Raw genomic sequence first — 27,500 nt, forward strand, 5'->3', positions numbered from 1 at the left:
TAGTCATGCTGGGGAATATTAGACCCACTCCATCAGTAACGTCATCCCAGCAAAAATCATGGACTTCTTTCAACCAAAGTGCCTTAAGTGTATGGAAATGGAAGATTTGTGCATGCAGTGTACACAAAGTTTGTGCAACAAGCTTACCCAGAATGCACACAGACCTCCTCCAAGGCTTAGGTGTATGGACTCTATTAACCAAATAACACCATTGATTGCATTTTGAATATATGCAAATATTTGACACCATAAGAAATGTTTTCCCAAACCAAACAGATTTTGGTTAAAGAATAACCAAGTAATCTTTAAATTCATATTGGCTATATTCAAGTTTTTAAAGACGTCTTTGACTAATTGAAAACACGTGCTTTTGTTTAATGTTCGAGTACGGTATATTTTAGATAAAGTGATCCCCAGTCTACAGAAACTGCACCCCCAGCACCGCTATTTGCAAGTAATTGATGCCTACCCGTACTTGGTTTGTAATTGCCCTGTACCGTAAACATATCACAAGTTATGATGCCAAAACAATTCAATATTATTTCAAACTAACATTCCAAAGACTCTCCATAACTTCAGTAAGATTAGCTAACGGATGTACAATGATGTACTGAAGGGCCCTCTTGTGGTTGAAGCCAGAAGGCAGCCATCTTACGTTGACACTGTTACTGACAACTTCTATTGGTTTTTGGCTTCACTTCTCACTATGGCGAGTTGGCGGCATTATGAGTCCATCATATTATATATTATATGTCCGTGACTTAGCTCCTCCCGATACATAAAGCTTGTCTCTCATTAGGTAGTGCTTTGGCACCCTCTTGTAGCATCTTATGGTGTTTTGTTTTGCAAAGAACATAGATAAAAACATGCAGAATAGAGATTTTTTTTTTTGGGAATAATGGTTAATAAAAATGCCCTTGTTCTTCAGGATGTCCTGTGTGTATGGCCTTTTTAATGGTGCAGCAAAAGGAGGCAATAAAAGTTGTTACTTTTTTTTTTTTTTTTTTTTACTATAGACAGAAATGCAAATAGAGGAGAACAGCATCTAAATATGGAATGAAATATCTTTGCTAATGTAATTTATAAGGCAAAATACCGTAAGTCTAAAGTACTATTGAAATGAGTTTGATTATGTTCTAAAAAAAGACCCTAAAATGACACTAAATGAACAATTTGAAGAAGTGATAAAGATCCTAATGTGCTCATATCATTTGTTGCTATTTGCAACATAACTGCAGTCACTCAAGTCTGCCTCTCTCGCTCGCTGCCGTTTGTCATCAGACTCTTTTGCCAGCGCGTCTTCTTCCCTGCAGCCTGTTTGTTGTTCAACACACTGCATGCTAATTTTAGACTCAGTGTGCACACATGGCTGCTGACAGAAAAGTGTGTCTGCTTGTGTGTGTGTGTGCTATGCGTGAAAGAGGGGAGCGGAGAGAAGGGATTAATTAGTTTCTGCAAAGAAATCTGCAGATTGAGCGCTCACCGCTTGTCAAACACATTTTATGTTGAAATGTGTGAGTTCATTTTCATATATTTTTTTTCTTCAGTAACAGTGTATCATTTTAGCTGTAGCGCATCCTAAGGGTGTTTGATAGGGGACGAGGTAAAAGTTCTTCTACACCATGTATTTGTGAACGCTGGTGTAATAGAAGTAATAATAAACCAGAGTCAATAAATAAATAAATAAATAAATAAATAACCATAATAGAAAATGACTTCCTTAAACTGTTCCCACTAAGTTGTGTTGAATTATTCCAATTATTGTGAAGATGAACAATTAAGATTGAGAATCAATAAGCCAACAACTGATGAATTATTTCATTAAGCGGTGTGAGCATAGCCATTTGCCATCTGTCACACTTAAAAATAATAATAATAATAATAATTTATTTGGTATGTCCAAGCTTGTCTATTTTTATGATCCAAATGGGTTTTAGTAGGAAGCCCCAACAAACCGTTCCCAAATGAGATGTTTACTTTAGCATAAAATCATAAACTGCAACACATCACCGGTGTGCTTGTTATGTTCACGTAGTTTGAACAATGATATGTGACATATGTCGTCCTGCATCAAAGGAACGTGTGAATTTGTGTTGGCCAAAGTAGTCCGCTCACATCGTTTATTAGTCATCCCCGCAGGTGACAAGTTAAAAGTCATTTCCCGAGAATGCAATTACCTTTCACATAATGTGCTGAGAACGAACAAGTCCAGTGCTACTTCGGCGCATGGCATTGTGGGTAAATCGATGATTCATTTTCTTTTTGTGCCCTGCTCATTTCCTGTTCTTCATATTTCACATTCACATTTATGACTTTGCCTTCACACCTTTCTACTTCTTCGATTAATCTGAGTGTACGTCAAAATGGAGAATGCTGTTTGTTTCCATTTAGGGGAAAAGAATGGCTTTATTGAAATGCAAAGCCAGAAAATGATGTGTGACGACATCAACGTAATCATGACATGATAAACAAGATGCACTCAAAAGACAAATAGGCGCAAACCATAACACAAATCATGGCATGCAAAAATGGATGTATCTGTCCATTTTCTTTAGCGCTTGTCCTCATTACTGCCGCAGCGAGCTTGAGCCAATCCCAGCTGACATTATGCAAAAGGCATGCTGCACAGTAAAATGGTCACCAGTCAATCGCATTGCATGGATAAATAACCATTCACACTCTTATGTATACTGTAACTGGCTTTTTATTTTTGCAAGTAATCTTTTAGTTGCAAAAAAAAACATGAACAAAACAACAAATGGAAAATTAGAATGGTCTCTAATTACAAATACACATGACTTTTCAAAGTATAACCAATTCATTTCGACTCTTATTTGCACAGATTCCTTTCTACATTTTGTAGTATTTGTTTTCATTTTTAGACCAATATTTCACAAAGACATTTATGGTTATAACAACTTATTGTTAATTTATTTAGTTTTGAGGGCCAAGGAGAAGGTTAATTGTGGGAATGTGCTATTCGTCATTTTATTCTCCACACTTTTTTGCCTTGTAATAACTCCCACATAATATTTCCGATTTACACCATTCAAATTTCAACTTGCTTCAAAAATTCATGCCATCTTGGGAATATATCGTCTGATTTCACAGTACTTACAGTATTCGCACAATTTAATGTTAAACATAAACTTCTCCCCAATAATTTTCAATGGGACTGACATTGAAGTCCCACATTCCACCCCCACTTCCATACATACAACTTCTCATCATTACCAGCTCTTTGATAGTGCTCAGTGACGCACTTGGTAAAATCCAGTAATGAGGATGTCACGGGCAGGGCCGGCGCGAGCCATTTTGGTGCCCTAAGCATAAATGTTTTGTGGTTCCCCCCCCCCACCAACACTCCGTCCGCACACCCCATCGCCCCTCCCCTGGTAGAAATGAACAATATCTGAGTATTTGTCAGTTTTGCTTTATTAAACAAAATAACTTGTAAGTAGGGCTGGGTTTGAAATATCGATATATCGCTATCATATCGATACACCTTTTCATATCCCAATATCGATACATAAAACCATGTATCAATATATCGACCCCCCCGTTTTTGTCAATTTATTTATACAGCCTGTGCTGTGGTTGTAATTTATTTAAATTATTATTTATTGTTTTTATAAGGCCATGTTAAATGAAACAGATTAATGTAACTGCAATGGATTCAATTCCTAATGTAAATATTCATATTCTTAATAATGCATTAAATTAGAGCAAGAAGTTTCTACTCTTTGCAGCATTGGTACTTTTGACTGTCTAAAATATGTGCTGCATGAATTTCTCAACTGAATCAAAAATCGTTGTGAATCATGAATTGAATCGGGCCCTTGTGAATCGAATTAAATCGATTCTGGAAATCTGAATCGATACCCAGCCCTACTTCTAAGTGTCAATATTGAAGTTTTAAAAATGTTCACAAAAATAAGTGATAAATAATAAGTCTTTCTAAAACTAACAATGACACCAAATACTCAAATAAATAATGCTAAATGAATTAAAATAAAACTCAATGCCACTACTATCAACAAATAAACATCTGGAAATAAACAAAGTGCAAGCAAGTTAGTAGAGGCCCTACAGAGGCACATGTCTCCATTTCTGGGCTGCAAAATCGGCTATCATATGACAGCTTTTGTGCAATTTCCGCATTTATGTTAGGGTATGAAATGCTCCTTGAACATATTGAAGCATTGATCCTGTATTCAGAAATACAAGACAATATTCAGGGATTCTACAATGAAATATGGTTTTGAACCAACCATGGTACAAACATTTTCTAAATTGATTAGGATTATGGTATTGTGCAGGCCTATATTTAAAACACAGGTACATGAAAATTGTAATAATCTACCTTTTTAGAGAAGGACTGATAGGGTACTATGTAAAAATTCTGGACATAATGTTAAAACTATGAATATGAAATGAGGAAATCTACTGATTATTATTGTTATTTTCAAATTACACTTTTACCAGTACATGCCGCTCTTGGCCGTTCCATATGAAACAATATTATCTCGTCACATTCCATTTAAAATACCGTATAATGAACGTGCTGGTCACAACCATTCCACTGCGGCGGTTTGGAGTGTTTTTGTTTTGTTTTGTTTTTTGCTAACTGTGGTCATGTAAACGTAGCTGCTACAAAATGTCATACCTGCAAGTGACGCGCGAGCATCATCTCATTGTTTTTTCTTTTCCTCTTTTCCGCCCCCAATTCTTGATGCCTTTTTGATGACATGTCCAGATATCCAAGAATAAACTTCTGCCAAATTTGCGATTGAAGCATAAAGTGCACCCCACACCCCTCCTCCTTTCCCTAGTAGTTTGCTTCGTTGGAGCAAAAGTGCACCCCGCAGCCCTCCCCCTTTCCCTAATAGGAACAAACTACTAGGGGGGGAGGGGGGGGGGGCACCAACGTAGACCAGCGATACCGCTCGTCGAGTAAATAATGCTACGTTTTTTTTTTGTTTATTTATTATTTATTAACATGCTTTACAAGCTTTTATTTTAAATATTAGACACTGATATTATAATTACTAATATGATTATTTTTACGGGCTTGATTTGTTTTTTGGTGCCCCCTTAGGCAGTTGGTGCCCTACGCGCAGTGCGTGATAAGCGTATGCGGAGCGCCGTGTCTGGTCACGGGTTCAAATCCACCTTCTGACTGTACATTGCGAATGTATCCATGGCAATTATGCTAAGTGATTACATGTATACCAACTCATAGTTCCACTTTTACATCTAAATGAATGGCGGGTACTGCATGCCTAGGTGGCGCTATTGTGTAAATTTAATTTTTTTATTCTGTTTTTGCATTTTTCCATTGGATATAATTAGTTCAATTTTCCCATCTAAATGATAACACGTTTACATATATATAGGTCATTAGCCATTATTTTCAACAAGCCAAGTTGACCTCACATTTTAAATATGTGCCTGGTGTTACAAGGACATGCAAGTACATTGGTTCAAATCTCGCTTGGGAAGTATTTTATTATCATTCAGCTTTGAGCATTCCCACGGAATTTCTGCAAAAATTTCACTTTGTCTAGTTTTTACACTGATTGTAAGGTGTTTTCTGGCCAGGTTTTCATAGGCTATAATAGCACACAAAAACATACCCCAAAACAAACTCAATTTTGGGAAATCTTTTCACATAACTCACATTAATACAAGCACTTTTTTTTTTTAGGACACAAAACGGCAACAAGCAAGCAGTCAAGCCTTTGCCGCTTGCCGAATTAAAATGTCTTTACAGTCTGGAAATTTTGGACAAAATCCAAATTGTACGACCGTCAGGGCCTGCTTTATAGGAAGCATTGATCATTTGTCAAAGTGTCAAAACATTATTTCAGTGCATACGTGTGGCTACATTAACTAGAACCTATAAGGGGCACTACATTAATGCTTACTGGCCTCAGTGCTCCCTTCCCCTCAAGTATAAGGGTGCCCTTATGGCTCTTTATCATGATCTTCCTACTTCTTTTCCTTCCACTTATCTTCACGCCCTTCCTCGCACCCTCGCCACTTTTTTCTAACTACCCTCCAAGCTGTGAGCCAGAGATGGGGGAGGAGGATTTAGTTTTTCTGCTGCATGGAGAGGATGAGTTCTATTCTGGGAAAGTAGGATGAGATGGAAGGTAAGGGGGACGTTGGTGGGGGGGGGGGCATGAAGGTGGGGAGAAAGTGAGGTAGACGAGGGTTCTCTCCTCACATGCATTAACTATGAGAAATTCCTCTAGTCAGGCAGGATAAATCTGGACACGCACACAAACAGACAAATAAAAAAAAAACATGCATGTCGTGTCGTTACATGCACGTACTTCGACGAACACACAAACATGCGTTGACTTGAACGCATCCACACCAAGTGGATGCAGCTGCAAGCCCAGCAGTTGAAGCGCGGGAATTCCTAATGAGGCGTTTTAAATGATGAATGCGTTCTGCTGGCACTCACATGGCTGCAGATGGGAGGATGCGGCGCTGGATGCTGAATAAGGCTGCAGCTACACCATGACAATACTCAAATACAGATGTGACTAAGGAACGACAATATTTGGATTGTGAACCCCCGTTTGCCACGGAAGATAATTTCAGACACACCCACAATACGATAATGTGTGATAAAAATATACCATATAAAAACATTTTTAGACACATTTTAAACCCCACACACTTTAAACACACTTAAGTATTAAAGTATTAAGTATTTAAATACCCGTTTTCAAGTTGTTAAGGAAAGGATAAGATTGTTGCTTGCACAGTTCTCATAAGATGCAATGCAAGTTTGTCAGTCCCAGTTGAGATTTATTATAAATTTGCCATATAAAACAGAAGAGAATTAAATATTACATATTTCAAAATGTTCAATGAAACCAAATCATTAAAACCAGAGTCTGCCAGCTTCATGCTAGCAGATGAAATGAAATGCCATGGATGGGCAAATGAAATTGATATTATTGATATTAAAGCAATTAGAAACTGTCAAACAACTGCTCTTTTACTGCCACTGAGCCCAAAACATACCCATATGTCTGTGGGAACAACTAGTACTCGAGATTAGCTGGGGACCTTCTTTGCCTCTTCTTCTTTAATGAAGCGTTTTTAGACATCCACAGACAAATAAAAAATAAATAAATAAATAAATCAAAACGACACAGTGAGTTGTTGTGGTGACCTTTAAGATGTTGTGGGGCCCTATGCACAGTGCGTTATGAGCATATAGGAAGCAGCGGCCCTGCATCAAAGTCAGCGTATACACAAAAATTGCCCTGACAAATAAACATGGATTAATCAATATAAATGACTCACCCAACTCTAACTCCACCTATTCCCACCATCACAGGTGAAAGTAGTAATGTGGGGCAGATCACACATCACAGCACGGGGAGGACTTGAAGGTGGGCGAGAGCAGCCTCACAGAAGCTGCAGGAGGATTTCCAAAGGTTGGCTGGCTGCTGCCCCAGTGCGATAACGTGACGTTTTGACTGAGCTTTGCAAACAGGACTGCATTGGATGGGAGATGTCTTATCTCGTGTTTTCCTTCTACCATACAACAGACACCCTTTGGTGGGGGCTGGTGTACCCAAATGCAGGAAAACAACAGTGGCAAACTAATAACAACCTTTTGCATTAAAAAAAAAAAAAGAAAAAAGTAAAGAAAGCAGGAACCATAAGGGGGGAAGCACACACGATTAATTAGAGTCAGTATAAATGCACCTGCTCTGTGATGATCTCAGAGTCTCTTAAAAGGAACCCCAGCTGTCATGACAAGTTTGCTCTATTTTATTTATTTGGTTGTTACTAACATAACTATGAGATTCATTTTTCAAAAATCATTTCCAGTTTAATACATTTTGTAGAAACTTTATTTAGACGTACGCTGCCATTGTTATTTACGTCGCAACGCATTCGTAGTGACTGGCAGTGGTTCTCTGCCGAGCAATGTGAAATGCCTGTAAAGAAAGCAAGGTAAGCTTCCATTCCGTTCCTAAAGGGACAATCAAAACTCTTGAAGTTTGGCTGCACACTGAGTTAACTCAGTTTTAAAAAAATAAATTGAATTTAAATTCATCTACAGAGTTAATGCTTTAATTTTGACAGCCCTAATATATATACTTTTGCAGGGCACCATATTGTTTAGGTAATCAAACTAATTATCCAGAAGAAGAGCAATAAATGTGGTTGAGGAAGATTAGAACTGACAAACAAAAACGTTCAAGATACAGCGCTTAACAAAATGATTAGCCCACCTATCAAGGAGAGACCATCCAGCCTCATGAATTGCTAACACAGACGCATGTAATTAATTTAACACTGAATTGAATTTTACAATCCCATCATCTCTTCTGTTCTCTCTGATTTACCACTTACCATTTTTTGGTTGCATGTACACTGAACATTTTTCATATTCACATTTTTCCCACCACCTCTTATTACACTAAAAGCTTTATTAAACCCATCTATCCGGCCCCAATATTTGTCTTTTCACAGTTTGTATGTCCAATACCACTGATTGTGTGTGCATGCGTTTTGCCCGGGAGGATGCGATCACGCTGGGTTTGTTCCAAAGTGCTGAGGCAGATTTTAATTAGGAAACGGTATGGCGCGATCCTAATCAATACCATTGAACCAGATGAGGTTGTTCAGTGGACAGTGTGTGCGTGGGTGGGTGCGCGTGCGTGTGTATTAGTTGATATGTGTAATGGTGCATCCATTCATCTATTTTCTGTCCCGCCTATCCTGGCTAAGGTGGCAGTTGAGCTGGATCCTATCCCAGCTGACTTTGGACAAGAGGCAGGTACACCCTCAACTGGTCGCCAGCCAATTGCAAGGCACACACAGACAAACCTTTCTTACCTATATGAAAGCGGCCACTATGCTGCCTGATCGGAAGATGGTTTATAAAATTACATGTGTGCAAATCGATGACCCCCAATATCAATGCACATGTACTATTGTGAAGAAGTGCAATAAGAGCTGTTGTATAATGTGCACGAATGTATCAGTGGCTCCCGCTGCTCACTATGGAGGCGAGGAAAGATGGAGAGAGTGCACACAGCTGGAGAGTGCAGCACCTGCGAGGCGCCAATTATGGTCCATTGATCGCACTTTGCCTCGCTATTATTTCAGCTATTATTTCTGCGGTGTGTGTGAGTGTGTGAACTAGCAGAGCTCACGAACATCCCACGTTTGAATGTGTGATTGACACATATGATTCACTAGGATCAATGTTTAATTGGTGGATGAAGATATTGAAAAGACTGTGGCCATCCTGTGTCTATTTTCAGCTAATTACGGGGGTCATTGTTGTCATATGAAATTGCGTAAGGATGACGAGTATGTGTGTGCATTTTCATAATTAGCTGGCAAATCTTGCTTTCTTATAGGAAAAGTTCCAGGAACGCCCTACCAGCATGTGGAATATTGATCCGTGCATTAGTCTGGGGCCTGGAAGACAAACTGTTCTCTCACTGGAGTCATTTGGCGTAAGAGCCTCCACTCAATGACTCTAGTCCAAATAGGGAACATGCAGTCATCCCCTGTAGATATACAGTACAGTTTACAGTACTTTAAAAAAGTGAGTACACTTCTGACATTTTTGTCAACATTTAAAAAAAAATAAAAATTCAAGGGACAAGACTGAAGAAAGGCCGCGGGTTCGAGTCCAGGCTCCGGCCCTCATGGGTGGAGTTTGCATGTTCTCCCCGTGCCTGCTTCGTTCTCCTCCCACATGTTAAGTAAGGTTAATCGGGCGCTCTGGATTGTCCCTAGGTGTGCTTGTGAGTGTGGATGGTTTTTCGTCTCTGTGTGCCCTGCGATTGGCTGGCAACCAGTCCAGGGTGTCCCCCGCCTACTGCCCAGAGCCAGCTGAGATAGGCTATAGGCTCCAGCTACCCCCGCGCCCCTTGCGAGGAATAGGAGGTCAAGAAAATGGATGGATGGAACACTGAAGAAATGACACTAATATATATATATATATATATATATATATATATATATATATATATATATATATATATATATATATATATATATATATATATATATATATATATATATATATATATGTATATATTAGGGGTGTGAATTGCCTCGTACCTGACGATTCGATCCGTATCACGATTCATAGGTCACAATTCGATTCAATACGATTAATCCCGATATGAATTTACAAGTCGATTGTTGCGATTTTTTTTACTCAAATTTAGAAAATACCATTCAGTAAACCTATTCATGCACACTGTAAGATTTGTATGAAATTGTATTATTTATTGATCTGAAACTTCAGTTTTATAACTGTGAGCCACTGTATTTAACAAATAGGTTGTAACCTTTTTTCATGTTAGAACAGCATTGAAATAAAATATTAAGGTTAATGTTCCATTAATATAACATATAACAAAGTTAGACGTTTTTAAAAAAAATATTTTTTAATCAAAAATGGATGTTAAAAAATCGATTCGGCTGCCTATTGAATCGATTCGAGAATTGCATGTAGTATCGCGATATATCGCCGAATTGATTTTTTTTAAACATATACATATATATATATATATATATATATATATTAGGGGTGTCACGATTCGCCAACTCCACGATTCGATTTAAATTTCGATTTTGGGGTCACGATTCGATTTTTTTTTCGATTTTTTTTTTTTTTTTTTTTCCGCTCCCCCACTTTATAACACAGAGGCATATGCTTCTGTAGGCTAAGGCTAGTCTATGATCATTGGTTCTATTCATTGTACAGTAAATCTTATTTCAAAAGATCGGCTACATATAGGTGATGCAATTTCCATATTATTTTTGTGTAAATTTATGTAATATATGATAATTGACATTAGGCAGGAATGATCAAATTCAAAGAATTTATTTACAATATAAAGTTAACCGTCTTGTTCTTACTGAAGTGTAAAATAAAAAATAAAAAAACAAAAACAAAAAGTCACAGTGGGTGCCTGCCATCTATTGACTGTTTTTGGTTACAACAGTGTGCTGTGCGTTCCTCTTAAAATAATGTGCAATGTGCAACAACAACAAAAAATATATTGTATCCAAAGTCATGGAACAAATACAGCCTGAACAAACTATATCCCAACATTTACAGTTGCTGGGCATACTGTAGCGTGGTTCAAGTACACTAATTAAATGTTTGAATCCAGCGTTTTCCAAGGCTGCAGGTCTGCTGCTATAAATAGACCTATGGATCTGGCGTTTCGCGCGAGCTGAAGTGTGTGGAAGTTTCACTGTAAATGAGGATGAAATAGTTGGTTGGACCGTTGTTTTCCCACTTCTAGTTGAATTTGATAAATCTAAATCTTTGTGATGCCTGCGTAAATGTCCCGTCATGTTTGTCGTGTTTCCCGTTGTTACGGCTGGCGGCTCGGGCCCGCCGCCGGCTCCGCTCCCCTAGTATGTATGTGTGTGTTTGTGTCGGCTGGTGCCCGTATAATGGTACTTCAGTTTGAATGCGCCAGCGCGACACTCTGATTGGAGGACTGTGCCAGCGCGACACTCCGATTGGACGACTGTGCCAGCGCGACACTCCGATTGGACGACTGTGCCAGCGCGACACTCCGATTGGACGACTGTGCCAGCGCGACGCTATTGTGTATCCGTGTATTATACCCCTATTGGTTATTGTTGTTTCTCCTCCGTTCGGTCAGTTCTGTCAAATGCGGTTATTATTTGTTCACCTTCCACTTTCACTCCCTTGTCAAACCCCTGCCTGAAATTTCAATTAAAACTACTCAGATGTTAAAGTCGACCCGTGTTTATCTACTCTATATTTTCTGTTATTGTGTTACTTCCCTTCCCCTTGACGAGCCGGGCGTAACACCGTGGCCGAGTACAGTACGCGCACATAGCATATCTTGCAACTGTGGTCTTTTTATCGACAACGTGAACGTTGTCGACATAACTCACCGGGAACGCAAAATGTTTCCAAACTGGTGACGAGAGAAGCGGGAGCGGCTTGAAGCACCATTGCTGTGTCTGTCCGCGCTTGCCATCATGACTGCAGGAGAAGTCAGCTAACAAGTGCCGTTAGCTAGTAGCTGAATGGCTGCGTCTCATTTGCTTTCCTGGGAGGTGGCGGTGGCGACGGTGGCGGCGGGCGCGGGGGGGGGGGCATCGAATCGTGTGTCCTCTCTTCTATTTCGATGCTCGAAATCGTGACGTAATTTCGATCGATTTCGATAAAAAATCGAAATCGTGACACCCTTAATATATATATATATATATATGTATTAGTGCTGTCAAACGATCACAATTTTTAATCTGATTAATGACACTTTTTAATTTTGATTAATCACGATTAATCAGCTAAATTACTTGCGTATTTGAGTAATATAAAATAGAAAATACGGTAATATTTTGACATTAACGCATTTTATTATCTGAATGTCATTTTCAAACATTGATTAAATGCATGTACGCAATCGCATGCATGCATGTATTGCTCAAAACGTAACAGCATCATATCAATTGGGTGCCATTCAGCAATTATTAATTAATTAAATGCAAATTACTTTTGTTTTATCTAAAGTCCCGTCGGAGTGTTTTTTTAAAGCGAAATTTAGCACCGAGCACACCAACTGGAGTCACCCCGCTCATTTTGCAACAACAGGCGTAGGAAATGCCGTGCATTGACCTTATCACTGACCTGCGCAGCCTTCAATGGAACCATACGCGGTTACGTTCAAGGCTTAAGTGCGGTCGAAAAAAATAGTGCGATTAATCTGCGTTAATACGTGATTAATGCGACAATTTTCTGTGATTAATTCATCTATTAACGCCTTAACTTTGACAGCCCTGTATTGAATTTGTCTTCCTTTTATATAGTATATTAATGTTTGTGAGAATGATCGGATTATCAATGGCAGAATTTACCCCACTGAATTCTGACTAATGGCACTGGGGGAAAGTTGTGCAACAAAACCACTTTTTTTTTTTTTTTTTTTTTTTTTTTGTAAAGCTATATTTTATATATTTTTTAACAGTTTATTGAAGATCCTAAGTGATTGTTCCCTGGGATGCACAACATCCTAAACTATATGAACATATTTGAGTTGGAGGCATTCCTGTAATTCTCTTGCGTAAGACACTTTACATAAAAATTAGTACTGCTTACCCCACTCTCCTCTATATTTAAATAGAAGGCACACTTCATTTTAGAAACATCGCCAATGCTAATGATTGGTAGTCATGACAGCCTTAATCAAGCATCATGTTCCAGGAGTGATATTCCTTCAACATACAGTACAGACAGTAAAATAGTAATAGTAAATTTATTTTGAATCTGTGCAAAACGACTTATATTAATAAAGCACAATCACAACATTCTCCTACTCTTTTTATGTTTATTTAAGTGTGTACTCGATGCATGCATGGCATCACACTGCCCGTAAGAGGCCAAGGCATGCACAGCAGGAACAGTCAGTATTTTTGTTTATTATAATGTATTGTTTTTTGGTTGCTATTAGTTTAATACATTATTATTTTACTTGGTTGTCTTTCAAGTTATATTTAATGCTGAATATTGGTAGTTGAATAAATACTGTTATCAATGAATAATTGTGTTAATCGTGATTTCAATAGCAATCAAAATAATCACGATTTTTTTTTTTCATGCCCTAACAAATGTGCATGTAAAATATTTTCATAGAAAAGGTGAAAGGCTTTGAATCAGATAATGCATGATTTTACATGCATGGGTGCTTAGAGGGAATATTAACAAGGCTTTTTCTCCACATGAATTACCATATTCCACATACATAAAAGTCGAAGATTTGAAAAAGTAAAAAAAAATTCAAATAAGTGAAACCATTCTTGATCAAACCTGTGAACATTTTTAACACAGTCCTCGTCTTTCAATCAATCAATCGTCTCCACTTTTTCTCTGCCAAGCCAAGAAGCAAAATGCAGCACTTTGATAGACAGGCCTATTAAGGTAAATGCTGTGCGCGTGTCTGGAGATGCAAGTGCGTAAGGATCTTGTGGGAGCCTGTGGAGACGTGCAGTGCGCAACGTGTGGCAAATTGCGAGTGTGTGAGCTTGAGTGTTTGTCACATATACGTGTGTGAGCGTACAATCCAGGCTCAGATTTGTACAAGATGTAACAAGCGTTTGTCATACACTCTGGACTGCCACACTTGACCACAAACAGCTTTACGTGACTTGTTTACGTTACATGACTACACTCTGGGGCCTATTCACTAAAGGTTTGCGTCGCCTTTGCGCTGTGCTAACCGGTAAAACTGGAGCAATCCGGGAGCACCTAATTTACTAAACACGCGCAGATGGGGAAATCCGTCACTAAGTGCGCTGCCGAACAGATTGCGCTACGGTGCGCCTGTGTTATTTACGCATATGTAAATTAGGTAATTTGCATACATTTGACGCAAAATATGCCCACCCCAATGCAAATGAGACTCATTGATATGCAGCGTCTAATTCACTAATGCCAGCGCAAATAGCAACACCGCATTTGCGTGATGCAAATAACGTTTATGGAAAGCATGTATTAACCTGCTGCAACCTCGATCCCGGGATCATGACAGCAGTGCATGTCCCTTTCTGGCTGATCACAAAGAGAGAGAGAGAGAGAGAGAGAGAGAGAGAGAGAGAGAGAGAGAGAGAGAGAAATTTTTCTATGTTGGTTTAGGACAAAATGTAACCCGGGCTGATCGGCAATGGCGGGGAAGGATTTTACGATCATTTTTACGAGACCAGATGCATACTGTACGCACACGCCAAACTCTGAAAATATATTTTTGAAAAACGACTGCACCAATAATTTGTACTTTATGAATGAATGATGTCGTTGTTATCCTCTATGCTCTGTACATAATGGCGCAATAAACGCTTACTCTCGGTCCAACCTCGCTTTCTGATAATGTCATCTTTCTCGCAACTGTTACTATAACAACCATGTTCTTGGTTCTTGATATGTGGTAAATCAGGTGCAAATTTGTTCCAAGCTGTCAGTTTTGTGGGCGTGTTTACGCCGGTATATGATTAGAGCAATATCCTTAGTGAATAGGTGGGTAACTGGGCGCAGACTGCGGGTGCAGCTGTGGTGCAATATTTCGCGCTATTACCGGACGCAGCGCATTCTTAGTGAATATGCCCCTCTGAATCTTACTTGAACCGCACCACCCTCTTTTAAACGCGCACTTAATGGATCTTTTAAGACATTCCCTCTGTTTCTGGTCATACTTTCTTCAGCCACCTGAACATATTTGGGGCTTGAACCAGTAAGTGCTCAAGAAATGTCGCCAAAATAGCACCGTAAGGATTATGTTGCTCATATGTACATTAACACCACAATTGAACCATTACTTCTCTTTAAGTATGAAATATTAAAAATGTCCATCCATATATTATCTATACTGCTTATACTGATGATGGTTGTAGGTGAGCTGGAGCCTATCCATATACTGGGCGAGAGGCAGGGTCCTGGACTGGCCACCTGCCAATCACGGGGCATGTTAAAATGTCGACTATTAAATACATGATATGATACTGCCCCACTATTTTAAATTTATTACTATATCAGTGATAAAATGTCCAAGTAATAAAGATTTCATTTCACATCTGCTTCTTGAATCCCTTCCATTTGATTTATCTGGTTTTACTTCATCTTTGTAAATCTGTTATAGGCTTGATTTATTTAAAATGCACATAAAATGCTATGAATTTTGCCTTGATGCAATTATTTCAAAATCAAGTTTAGATGATACTTATAGGCTGCAAACAACTGTACTGTCTTGTAAGCGCTTTGTGACAGCTGCGGGTGTTTGTCAGCGCTGTATAAATAAAGATGACTTGACTTGACTTAATAAGCAGAAGTGAACTGTGCGTTTGGCACCTGGGCCTTCAGTTAGGATGTACCTCACATAATCCACCTCTTAATATAATTGCTGTCATGTCGCAATGGTACAAATCATACTATATATAAAAATGCAATATAACAGCAGACAATGCCACAGACATCACCCAGACCAGTGCAGTCAATATTTATATATAACACGACAAAAACATGCCAAAGGTGGACTGAAAAAATTGTATATATTGTAAATATATTAAAATCTGATTGGTTAAAGATTGATTGATTGATTGGTAGCCGTACTCATTCAAAAGGCACTGGATAGAATAGCGTGACGAGGCTAAAAATACATTATCTGCACATGTGTACGATAAGCCGTGCAGCCAAGGGAAACACTAAAAAATGAAGAAAATGAACTCTTAGGGAATACATGATTTCAATTTCATGGAACAAAAATTTGAATTTAGGCTGTCCAATGTAGGTCAGTGCTTCTGTGAGAAGGCCTCACTCACCGCCACCCATTACCACAGTCAAAGTTCCACTTCTTAAATGTAGGGGGAGCCATGCAGCAGACCAAAATGAATGTGGACAACAACAAAATAGCATTGCTTGCTTTCAATTGAAACCCCAAGTTAAATGATGCTATCTGCTTTGTGTCAGTCTGGGTGAGATTCAGGGTGCCCTGACATGTGTAGTACATAAAATGTTGACAGGGACAATCTTGTATTGATTAAACGAAAGCCTTATTTCCATTTAGAGTGCTAATATCGTCAAATGCACCTGCCTTGCCTTGGTCGAATGAACGATAGAGCAACTGCAGGATGGTTTTCATGTTTGAGGAGGAGTCATGAAAATGTGCTGAGGTGCCCTTGAAGTCAAGCATTTGTCATGCAAACAGGTCCAGTACCTTTTAACAGGCATGGGACAGCTCCCAGCATGTAAGGCCCTTTGCGGTAATTTCTTGCATGTTCAAAAATATGCACCTCAACGATATTTGCTGTGAAATTGTATGACACGTTTTTCATGTTTGTGACGTACATCGGGCTCAGTGCGCATGTGTAATATTATCACACATACGTACAGTATTGTACATCCATCTTAAAACTGAATAAGGTGACACGTCATCATTCACTTCTTCCTAGCAATGTGGCATCGGTTGTATAAGGGAGCATCAACTTTTTATTAGTGCACAATTGTTGCAATTTTTGGTCATCAGTTTGCTGCTTTAGAGGGCAAACAAATGTAAAGGGTAATCATTATAAATACGTGGAAATATTACTAATACAATTTCTTCTGAAACAATTATTGGAACAATTCAACTGATAGTTTTAAAATTACTCAATTATAATGGTGTATAACTTTGTATTGTGGTTCATTATCAATGTTTCATAATCACAATGCCAAATGGCCAAATAGCCAAATGGGGATGCATCCTCATGGGGAATAAAAATAGACATGAATCAATCTAGGTCAGAGGTGTCAAACTCATGTTAGCTCATGGGCCGCATGCAGGAAAATATATTACCAAGTGGGCCGCATCGGTAAAATAACATTTTATAATTTAAAAACGATTGCCGTCAATTATACGCAGATTTTCGCTATTTTTTGCCAGCCCTAAATTACGGAGCTCAGCTGTATTCATATTGTTCCAAAAAATAATACAAATGCAAATGGAATGCGGCAACACTGAGCTCTGGACGTGTAAAATCATCTGTTTTGCAAATGTATTGTTCCCAGAATGCATTGCGTGACGCAGTTAATGACGTTATAAGGACGCTAATCCTTGTCATATCTATTTGTGTTACCAGTAATTGAATTTGTGTTGAATGTAACATTTTTTTCGGTCTATGATTAAAATAAATAATATAATAATAATTCAATAAACTATAACTTTAAGTTGTGTGTAAAATCATGACATCCCCCGTACAAGTTGCATTGCTCATTTGAGGACTGCTTGTGAAATTACAAATTTTATATATTTTGATTGTGGCCGGCTGATTAATTAGTCCGACATTACAATTATTATTATTTTTTTTAACTTTACAAAATCATCTCGCGGGCCTGATTAAATCCCTTTTCGGGCCTGATTCGGCCCGCGGGCCTTATGTTTGACACCACTGATCTAGGTACAAACAGAAACATTAGTAGTTGTAAAGGCATTTTTAAAATCACATTATAAAATTCTTAAATGTTTTCTTAGCCATACGGATGTTTAAATAATGCCTTAAATTTAAACAACAGTAGTATAATCAATCCATCGAGGTTATTTTAACTGTGCTTCCGGCATTTTTTATTTTTATTTTTTAATTAACGTCAGTAAATTACACAGGCACCAATTCGTCAGCATTACAGTGTTCTCTCGCTATAACGCGGTTCACTTTTTGCGGCCTCACTGTATCGCAGATTTTATTTTATTTATTTATTTATTTATTTTTTAGTTTTTTTACAGTAGTGTACCTATTTTCTAAAATGTATGAAGTTTTGAACATTGAGAATGTTTAAACGAGAGAAATGTGAGAAAATGTAAATGCCTCAATGAGAAAAGTACCGTATTTTCCGCACTATAAGGCGCACCGCATTATAAGGCGCACCTTCAATGAATGACATATTTGAAAACTTTTTCCATATATAAGGCACTACAGTAGAGGCTGGAGTTACGTTATGCATCCATTAGATGGTGCTGCGCTAAAGGGAATGTCAACAAAACAGTCAGATAGGTCAGTCAAACTTTATTAATAGGTTACAAACCAGCTTTCTGACAACTCCAAAATGAATAAACAGCTGTTTTATTATTTTCTCTGAGGTAAAGTATTAGTATTAGCTAGCGATCCAAGATGACGGGATCTTCTGCGCATGCGCGTCACCGATCGTGCAGGGTCACCGATAGTGTCTTAACAGCGAGACCTGTTCCGGCTCAATATTGATCCACATATAAGGCGCACTGGATTATAAGGCTCAGGGTCAGCTTTTGAAAAAAATGAAGGCTTTTAGGTGCGTATAGTCGTGAAAATACAGTATATAAATTGTGTGGTGAGGGTTTTTAGAGCTTTAAAACATTTCTAATAAATGTAAAACATAAAGCTAATTACCTCATGAATTTCATTGGTTGCGGGTATTTTTTGGAACCTAACCCCAGCGGAAACGAGGCAAGACTGTATTTCACTTTTTTTTCTTTTTTCTTTTCTAAATAATAATGAACCACTTCCACAAAGATTCAGCCTCCAACCAGCCCGACCAGAGCAGTGAAGGTTCAGTTTTGGTTCAAACTCATGGCGGCGGCACAAGTCTCCAGGTTTCAGGATCAGATTAGGCTCGTCGTTTGCCATCACACTTGGCCTGCATAAAAGCAGGTCCAATTAATAATCTGGTGTACACAAAGGATCAAACATTCAAAAGAGAAATATTAAAGGAATAGCACAGGAGGCATTATAATTATCAGTGTCTCACTGTTCAGTGTTCAAATATTTTCTGGAAGTGACAAGAAGGTACCGAGGTTGATTCAAGTTAAAATCTCTTGGTGGATGTTTTGTCACTTTTGCCAACCTCCCGCAAGGCGCTCATTTTTTGACTGCTTGACTGAGGTTCACCACAGTAACTCTAATATCAAAAAGACAAAATAATAATCAAGAGGCTGGGCTCTAAAGCACTCCGATTAGATTCAAAATTATTCTAAATTGTATATGTCACTTTAATGGCACTACACTTGAATCATATTCAGAGAATAATCACATGACACACGACAACACAACAGCCAGGTAACAGCTACGCGAGGCAATTATGACACATTCAAATGAATGGGAAAGCTATACTGTTGTCCTACATTAGTGGCTAGGCTAACCCATTCAAACAATGGGGGGTGGGGGGCAATGTAAAACAACTCAGCAACTCCGTAATGTAATCATCCTGTACAGTACTTGGCTCCATTTCACTCGCTCAGCAGAAACGTCATTCGGCCCCTACAGTTCGACATTAGTTGCATATATGGTTTTAAATCATTTGGTATTACCGTATTTCAGGTAAAACAACATACCTGTCGCAAACTTTCTGAATTGAAAACTAGAGTTTTCTTTCATTCAGTTTAGACACGGAAAATAATGATTAAAAATTGAAGTGGAAATTAGTTTTCCCATCCTGGTTACAGTTACTTTTTCTTAGCGTGCAAATAAAATTAAAGCGTGAGAATGGAGAGAAATGTGTGCATCACGATCAATGCATGATTACTGACAGCCCTGCATAAAGATATAGAAAAGGACAATACTTGTAGTTAGTCCTTTTGAATTCCAAAATTAGATGCACTTCTGGGGTCTCATGTAATATGCTGACATCTTGACATTTTTTGTGCAATTTTTTGATGAAATTCCAAATGGTCTAATTTTAGGTTTGTGTATCAAGTTTTCAATGCATTAGATTGAAAACAGACAGATGCTAAAATTAGATTTTTTTTCTCTCGCTCTCTTTTTTTTTTTTTTTTTTTTTTGTCCTGATAGGATTCTACAGTATGTCCCTATGGGACACCCATCTCTGTTAGTCCAGGATTATGTGGTTTTGGAGTAGAAGTGGATAGTCTTTGGGGCTTGGCTGTTAATGAAGCGCAACATGATTAGATCACAACCAGATTAACTAACTGCTGAGTCGATTCCCTCCGAGGTTTACTTTCTCCTCATCCTTTCCCATCCTAGGCTCTATTTGCTATTTCTTTAAGAGCACGATGTCATGCTGGTTATACATGCTGGGGGGGGGGGGTCGGAGGCAGGACCCAAATGCAGGGGGCAACAAAAACAGGGCAAGGCAGGGATGCAAGTAAAAAAAGGGGTTTAATAAACAAAAAGGCAAACGAGGTACTCTGTGAAAATAACAAGAGCCAAAAAATAGACTAAAGCAACAAAAGACAAAACGGGACAAGGGAAGAGACAAGGAATACATGACAAACAACCAAAAACACTAAAAGAAAACAAAATCCCACCCCCACAAAACCAAAACATGACACTTTCAAATCTGCTTCCTCTTCAATTTATTAAACAGTCTGATCAGAGACAGCGAAAGCCGGAAAAATAAAGAGCATATGAGGGAAAAGAAAACTAGACAATAGTATGGATATAGATGGCTACGGGAGATTAAAGCAAAGAGATTTGATGTATAGAAAAGAGAATTGACCTGAGATTGCCAATGCTAAATGAAGCGAGGGGAAAACAGCTTTTCAACGCACTACAGGCCTATTTTCATGGTAATGAGAGAGAAAAGTGTACTTTTGTATTGAATTATTTTATTCATTACATTTTTCATTTGTATGCTTAATGGGAAACAATTTCTCTCTCGTTCAGTCATGCACAATGATGAACACATTTATGAAGTCATCATTCAATGTCAAATTTATGCAACAGCTGCCCTAACAGCACAACTAAAATAATTTTCACGTTTTTGTCATGTTTGATATACCAGGATGTAGTAGCTCTGTAGAAGCTAAAATATCGTGATTGAAGTATTATTACCCACAAATTTACTAAAGGAAAAAAGATATACTAATGCAAATTATTATTGCTTGATAAGGCTTGTGTGTTTGAATGTAACGCATGATTACTTTTGACTTGTGCGAGAAGCTGTGTTCACTGCCTCAAATCTGTGTATAAATCTGTGAATTCATTTTGAAAGTACTCACTTGTTCAAATTGGCAAAATGTCAAAAGTTCACTGAAATTAAAAGATTAAAAGAATTAAAGTGCTTCATGATGGTGGATTGATATTTTTTCTTGTTTTTAACAGATGGTTCAATCAGTACAGTTCTTCTGCTTCCCCATCCCTTGGCATTAGTGTTAATTTCCAATTTAACAAGAGTTGAACTGTGAGTCCCACCCTGACTGTGAGCTGTTTCTAATCTTTGAGTTATCCCACTTTGCTATAAGATTAGACACAATTCTCAGACTGATGCAGTACAGTACTACATCAATATAAACTTCAACTACATTATTAAGCATATTAGTACATTACTCTAAACTGAGCATTATTATTTTTGTAAGGGTATTGTTTGTTTGTTTGTTTGTTTTTTTATATAACACAAGTACTGTATAGAAAAACTGCAGCGATCATAATCTCATGTAGATACGTTCCATATCATCTTCTCAAAGTAGAGCATCGTGTTGAAGCAACACTATGGAGGATATTCAGCAGTGTAGGGGAGGGTGGGTGGGTGTAAGAGTCCTGTATGTTTGCGCACTGCATTGTGGGAACGAAAGGGGATGGGAGCAATGTGGAAAGATTTACAGTGCTGTGCTGAAGCTGCAGAGACGCTAAAATAGCAGTCTTTATCGTAGCTGAGTGTTAGCGCTTGATGCAAAGCTGCGAGGACAGACGGAACATGAGCAGGTCGGCACTCTCCATATAAGACATTTTTCACAGGGGAGGTTTTTCAAGTCAGAAGGAATGAGTGAGGGGAAACCATGGCTTTAATTAAGCATCAGCTGTCATCTGGAGGAAGAGGAGAAGTGATGTTGAGGGATAATGAAGGGTGAGGCTCATTTCATAATCGATCTCATCATACTGTATATCTGTTTGGGTCTCGTTTATGACTGCCTATATGTGTGGGTGTATGGATCTAGGCTTGTGACACTAAAATTCTTCTCAACTTGCGGCAATCTCTCAACACCCACATATGGCCGATCTTGGCTTCTAATTCTGGTCATAAATGTTCTCTGTGTTTTTAAAGGAATAAAAGGTGGTGTTCATTATGTTGTCCAAATATACGCCCTCACTCAATGATGATTACAGCAGTGAATTTATATAGTTTCCATGTGGTTTATATTAAAGAAGAAGGTGTGTCTTGTGTTAGTCTGTTGTGAGAGTATTAAAAATATAAGTCATATGATGTTTTATATATTTCCTGTCCTCCTTTGGAGACACCCGATGACCATATAACATATAGGCTCGTTGTGAAATGACTGATTGATAATGCCTTTGGTTAGACTGTGGCGAATATAATTAGTTGTAATTAATTATAGAGTAATTACAAACTGGATTGCACTGTGTAAGCAGCAGAAAACTGGTATACTAATTGCATCAGACTAGGAGCTTTATGTTTTCAAGTACCTGTAATTGCTTTATAAACGCAACATGACTAAACTCAAACTTTCACTTGCCACATTTAATATGAAATGTTTTTTCCAGTGCAGCACGTATACCATGCCAAACGATCTTTTTCTATTTAACCATATCAACTCCATTTAGCAGTAAAAACAAATGTTTCAAAAATTAAAATATCCTTTATGCATTCTGTTTGCAGGTCCAGGAATGGCTTTGTCTCAACTGTCAGATGCAGAGGGCTCTTGGCATTGACATGACCACACCTCGTTCTAAGAGTCAACAACAGATCCATTCGCCGTCCCACCAAGCGAAACCTCTCGTCCAGCCTCAGCAGGCTGCACCTCAGCCAACACAGCCGACGACTGCAGCACAGACCAAACCATTGGCACAGAGCCAGCCCACCCAGCAACAGCAACAGCAGCAGCAGCAACAGCCGCAGACTCAACTCTATGGCCAGAATCAGCCCTACTCTCAGTCACAGCCATATCCACAGTCCCAAGCATACCCCCAGTCACAGACATATTCCCAGTCCCAGACATACCCACCATCCCAGCAGTATCCCCAGGCCCAGGAGCATCCCCAGTCTCAACAGTATCAGCAGTCCCAACAGTATCCCCAGTCTCAACAGTATCCCGAGTCCCAGCAGTACCCCCAGTCCCAGCAGTACCCCCAGTCCCAGCAATATCCCCAGTCCCAGCAGCATCCCCAGACCCAACAACATCCCCAGGCCCAGCAGTATCCCCAGTCTCAGCAGTATCCCCAGTCCCAGCCATACCAACATTCCCAGCAGCATCCGCAGTCTCAGCAATATCCCCAGTCTCAACAGTATCCCCAGGCTCAGCAGCAGCCTTACCAACAGTCCCATTCCGGACCCCAGGCTCCGCAGCAGCCTTACCAACAGTCCCATTCCGGACCCCAGGTTCAGCAGCAGCCTTACCAACAGTCCCAATCCGGACCCCAGGCTCAGCAGCAGCCTTACGCAGTGTCCCAGTTCGGACCCCAGGGCCAGCAGCAGCAGCCTTATCCACAGTCTCAGTCTGGACCCCAGGGTCAGCAATATCCCCAGACTCAACAGTATCCACAGGCTCAGCAGCAGCCTTATCCACAGTCCCAATCAGGACCCCAGACACAGCCTCATAGTTCACAAGGCTTACAAAGTCACATATCTTCCAGTGGCCCCCAGAGCCAGACAGGTCCCTCACATCAGGGTATGAGGTCTGACTCATATTCTCAGAAAGGTCCAAGAGCTGGTGGAGGTTCTTCTGGAGGGCCCAACCAACCTGGCGGTCCAAGGATCCCCCATCCTGGCGCTGTTCCACTCCCTGGCTTGACAAAAGCACCCTCCCAACCTGATTTGGGTCGTGGCTCTCCCATGCACCAGTCTATGGCACGGCACCATGACCACACCAGAAGTGCCGGCTCCTCTCCAGCTCACAAGCCCCAGAGTCAGGCCCATCCTCCAGCCCAGGATGGACTGACCAAGCTATTTGGCTTTGGAGCGTCCTTGCTCAACCAAGCGAGTACCCTGATCAATGTAGATCCTTTGCCCGCCTCTTCCACTCATCCCAGTCCCGCACGAGGCAAGGTGGTGTTCAGTAATGCATCTCCTGACAACAAGCAAACACAACAAGGGGGCTCAGGTGCCAAACTATTTGGCATGGGGGGTTCTCACGGTCCAACTCCAATGGGTGGTCCTCATGCACAGGGCCAAATGGGTGGTCCCCATGCACCAACCCAAATGGGTGGCCCTCAGGCACCAAACCAAATTGGCAGCGCCCATGCACCGAGCCAAATGGGAGGTCCACATGCACCGAGCCAAATGGGGGGTCCTCAGGCACCGAGCGTGGTGGTAGGGCCGCATGCACCAAAGGAGCAGCCTATACCCCTGCAACAAGGAATGCCACAACAGCAGTCGCCCTCCCTACAACAAAAAGATCCACAGCAACCTCAAGGGCAGCAGCACCGTCAAATGCCATCACATGTGCAGAAGGTGGAGCCAAAGCAGGAGCCTGTGACCGCTCCCGCCGCAGCTCCGGAGCCAGTGAAGCCCAAAGTGAACTGTCCCCTGTGTAAAACAGAACTAAACATCGACAGCTCTGACCCACCCAACTACAACTCGTGCACGCAGTGCCACACTCAAGTGTGCAACCTGTGCGGATTCAACCCGACACCACATCTGGTTGAGGTAAGGACAGTGACACATGAATGCAACACTACCTGATCAAAATATCTCATCCATAGAAATAAATCCGGGTCCATCAAAACATTTGTCAGGTAACAAGGAAATGGGGAAGTAAAAGAAAGTAAAAGGCTACTCAAGAAAGGTCACATTCATGAAGAAAATGAAAGGCAAAAGGGTGCACTTTCAGTGTGCTTTCATCAACGGATGGAAAAAAAATACTCCAAATTGAGAGAGGAAGCGTGTAACTTGTGCAGACAGGCAGACTGAAAACAACTCGTTTGCTTTGAGGCGGCATGATGCCTTCAAGGTCTTCGGGGAATACAGTTGGTCGTGCTACTGTACTGTGTTACTGCCTAGAGATAGACCTAAAGATAATGCACGTGGTTATATTTAGCTACTACTGCTGGCTGCTAATGTTATTTAGACTGAGAAAAAAAAATGTATCTGTGTGTGCTTGTGTTTGTGTGTTGCATAGTTAGAGAACTAAAAAGGGAAGACAGACAGCAGCAGTATGCCACAAAATTAAATATTTATGTCATTATTTTTCAAATTAAATTATCACACTCTATATGATTATACGTAAATGTATTTGTCAACAACAAGGCAAGGCAAGTTTGTATAGCACATTTCATACACAAGGCAACTCAATGTGCTTTACACAAGGAAAGACAACACATAAGCATCAACAACCAGTGGTTAACATTCAGAGGAAGACGAGTAAATAAAAATTGGTTACAACATTTACTAAAAAGAACATACAATGACAATATTAAAACATTATTCAGCAAACTTTAAAACATTTAGTGTAAGGAAGTTTAAAATAATAATAAAAATAATAATAATAAAAAAACTTAATTAAGCTGTTTAAAAGTCCCTACAAAGAATATTGTGAAAATCATGTCCATTTGTTTTGTTTTTTTGTTTGTTTTTGTTTTTTGTTTTTTTTTACATTTTTACGTTTTTGGGATGTCTGCATTCAATTTAATCCCAAAATCATAAAATATATATATAAAAAAAGAGCTAATTTTTAATAATAATAATAATAATAATAATAATAATAATAATAATAATAATAATTGTAATAGGCAGCACGGTGTTAGCAAGTCCGCCTCTCAATACTGAGGACGCAAGATTGAGTCCGGGCTCCGGCCTTCCTGGGTGGAGTTTGCATGCTCTCCCCGTGCCCGCGTGGGTCTTCTCCGGGTGCTCCGATCTCCTCCCACATCCCAAAGACATGCATGGCAGGTTAATTGGGCGCTCCGAATTGTCCCTTGGTGTGCTTGTGTGTATGGATGGCTGTTCGTCTCTGTGTGCCCTGTGATTGGCTGGCAACCAGTTCAGGGTGTACCCCGCCTACTGCCCAAAGCCAGCTGGGTCAGGCTCCAGCACCCCCCACGACCCTTGTGAGGAATAAGCGGTTTTAAGAAAATGGATGGATGGATGGATAACTGTAATATTTGAAGATGACGGTGCAGATGACTGGCGGTTCGCAAAAGACCAGAACACTGTGTGACAGAGAAACATGAAGGGTTGCACTTCATTTCTCAATAATTCATGTAAGTTTTGAAATATAAATAGTGGGAAAGATTAAATATGTAAAAGGTGGCAGTGTATCCTGAAACAGCAGTTAAGAGTCACCGGGTTTACTGCCTTTCGTTTGGCCGTTTTTTAGACCTTACTCCTGAATTAAGAGTATTTTTAGCAGTCTTAAGCACAAACAAACAAAAAACTTCCAGAGCAAGCAGGAGCGCTGCTAGGATATGTTGGATTTGTCTCTTTTTAAACAAAAAAATTCCACTAACTTTATGCAGTGGTGGTGCGTGAGCCAATGAAGAACCCAGAATGTATTTGATTTTTGTAAACAAATAGATTTTTTTCCATTTTCCAGTAAATAATACATAACTCTTAATGGCACAATTCGGTGCAATCGTAGAAGTTGTAGACATGTCAATGGAAAGGCGAATATAAATGATGACACACATGCATGTATGCATGTGCATGCTCGCACGTAAGCAAGCATTGGTAACTGAATGACTGACTGAATGAGGCCAGTGTATGGGCTAGTCTGTCAGTCCAGCTTTCACAGCTGTTGCTGGTGCCGTCTTACCAATTATTACTGCACAGCTCCACCTGGATGTATTCTCAACACGTGTGAACTGTATGTGACATTATATCATCTTATCCTTTGTGTGTGGTTTCTCAAAGAACTGGAGAAAAATGAATAGATGCGGGGTCAAATTTTCGAGGTCTGGTACTGGCTGACATTACCTGCCGATATTCAATAATGCATCTGCCATGCTCAAACCTTCACATTTCACCCATTAGTACCTTTAAAGAGTTACCACTGACCATGAGTCAAACACTAAAGACAAGCTTTTTCGTGTTCCATATTTATAGG

At 39.6% G+C, this 27,500-nt stretch overlaps 1 protein-coding gene across 7 annotated transcripts in view; it reads left to right on the forward strand.

The window, feature by feature from the left end:
• bsna (bassoon presynaptic cytomatrix protein a) overlaps positions 1-27,500 on the forward strand; it is a 143,494-nt gene that overhangs the window by 29,582 nt on the left and 86,412 nt on the right. For 6 of the 7 annotated variants that reach the window (XM_077514856.1, XM_077514858.1, XM_077514860.1 and 3 more), the window contains exon 3: positions 23,120-25,105. In XM_077514856.1, the coding sequence (XP_077370982.1) occupies positions 23,120-25,105 (1,986 nt within the window). Of the gene's footprint in view, positions 1-22,283; positions 22,349-23,119; positions 25,106-27,500 lie in introns of those variants that run through there. The other variant, XM_077514861.1, reaches the window with a different exon arrangement.

The sequence above is a fragment of the Festucalex cinctus genome, chromosome 2 (assembly GCF_051991245.1).
Source record: "Festucalex cinctus isolate MCC-2025b chromosome 2, RoL_Fcin_1.0, whole genome shotgun sequence".
In the NCBI taxonomy this organism is placed as follows: Eukaryota; Metazoa; Chordata; class Actinopteri; order Syngnathiformes; family Syngnathidae; genus Festucalex; species Festucalex cinctus.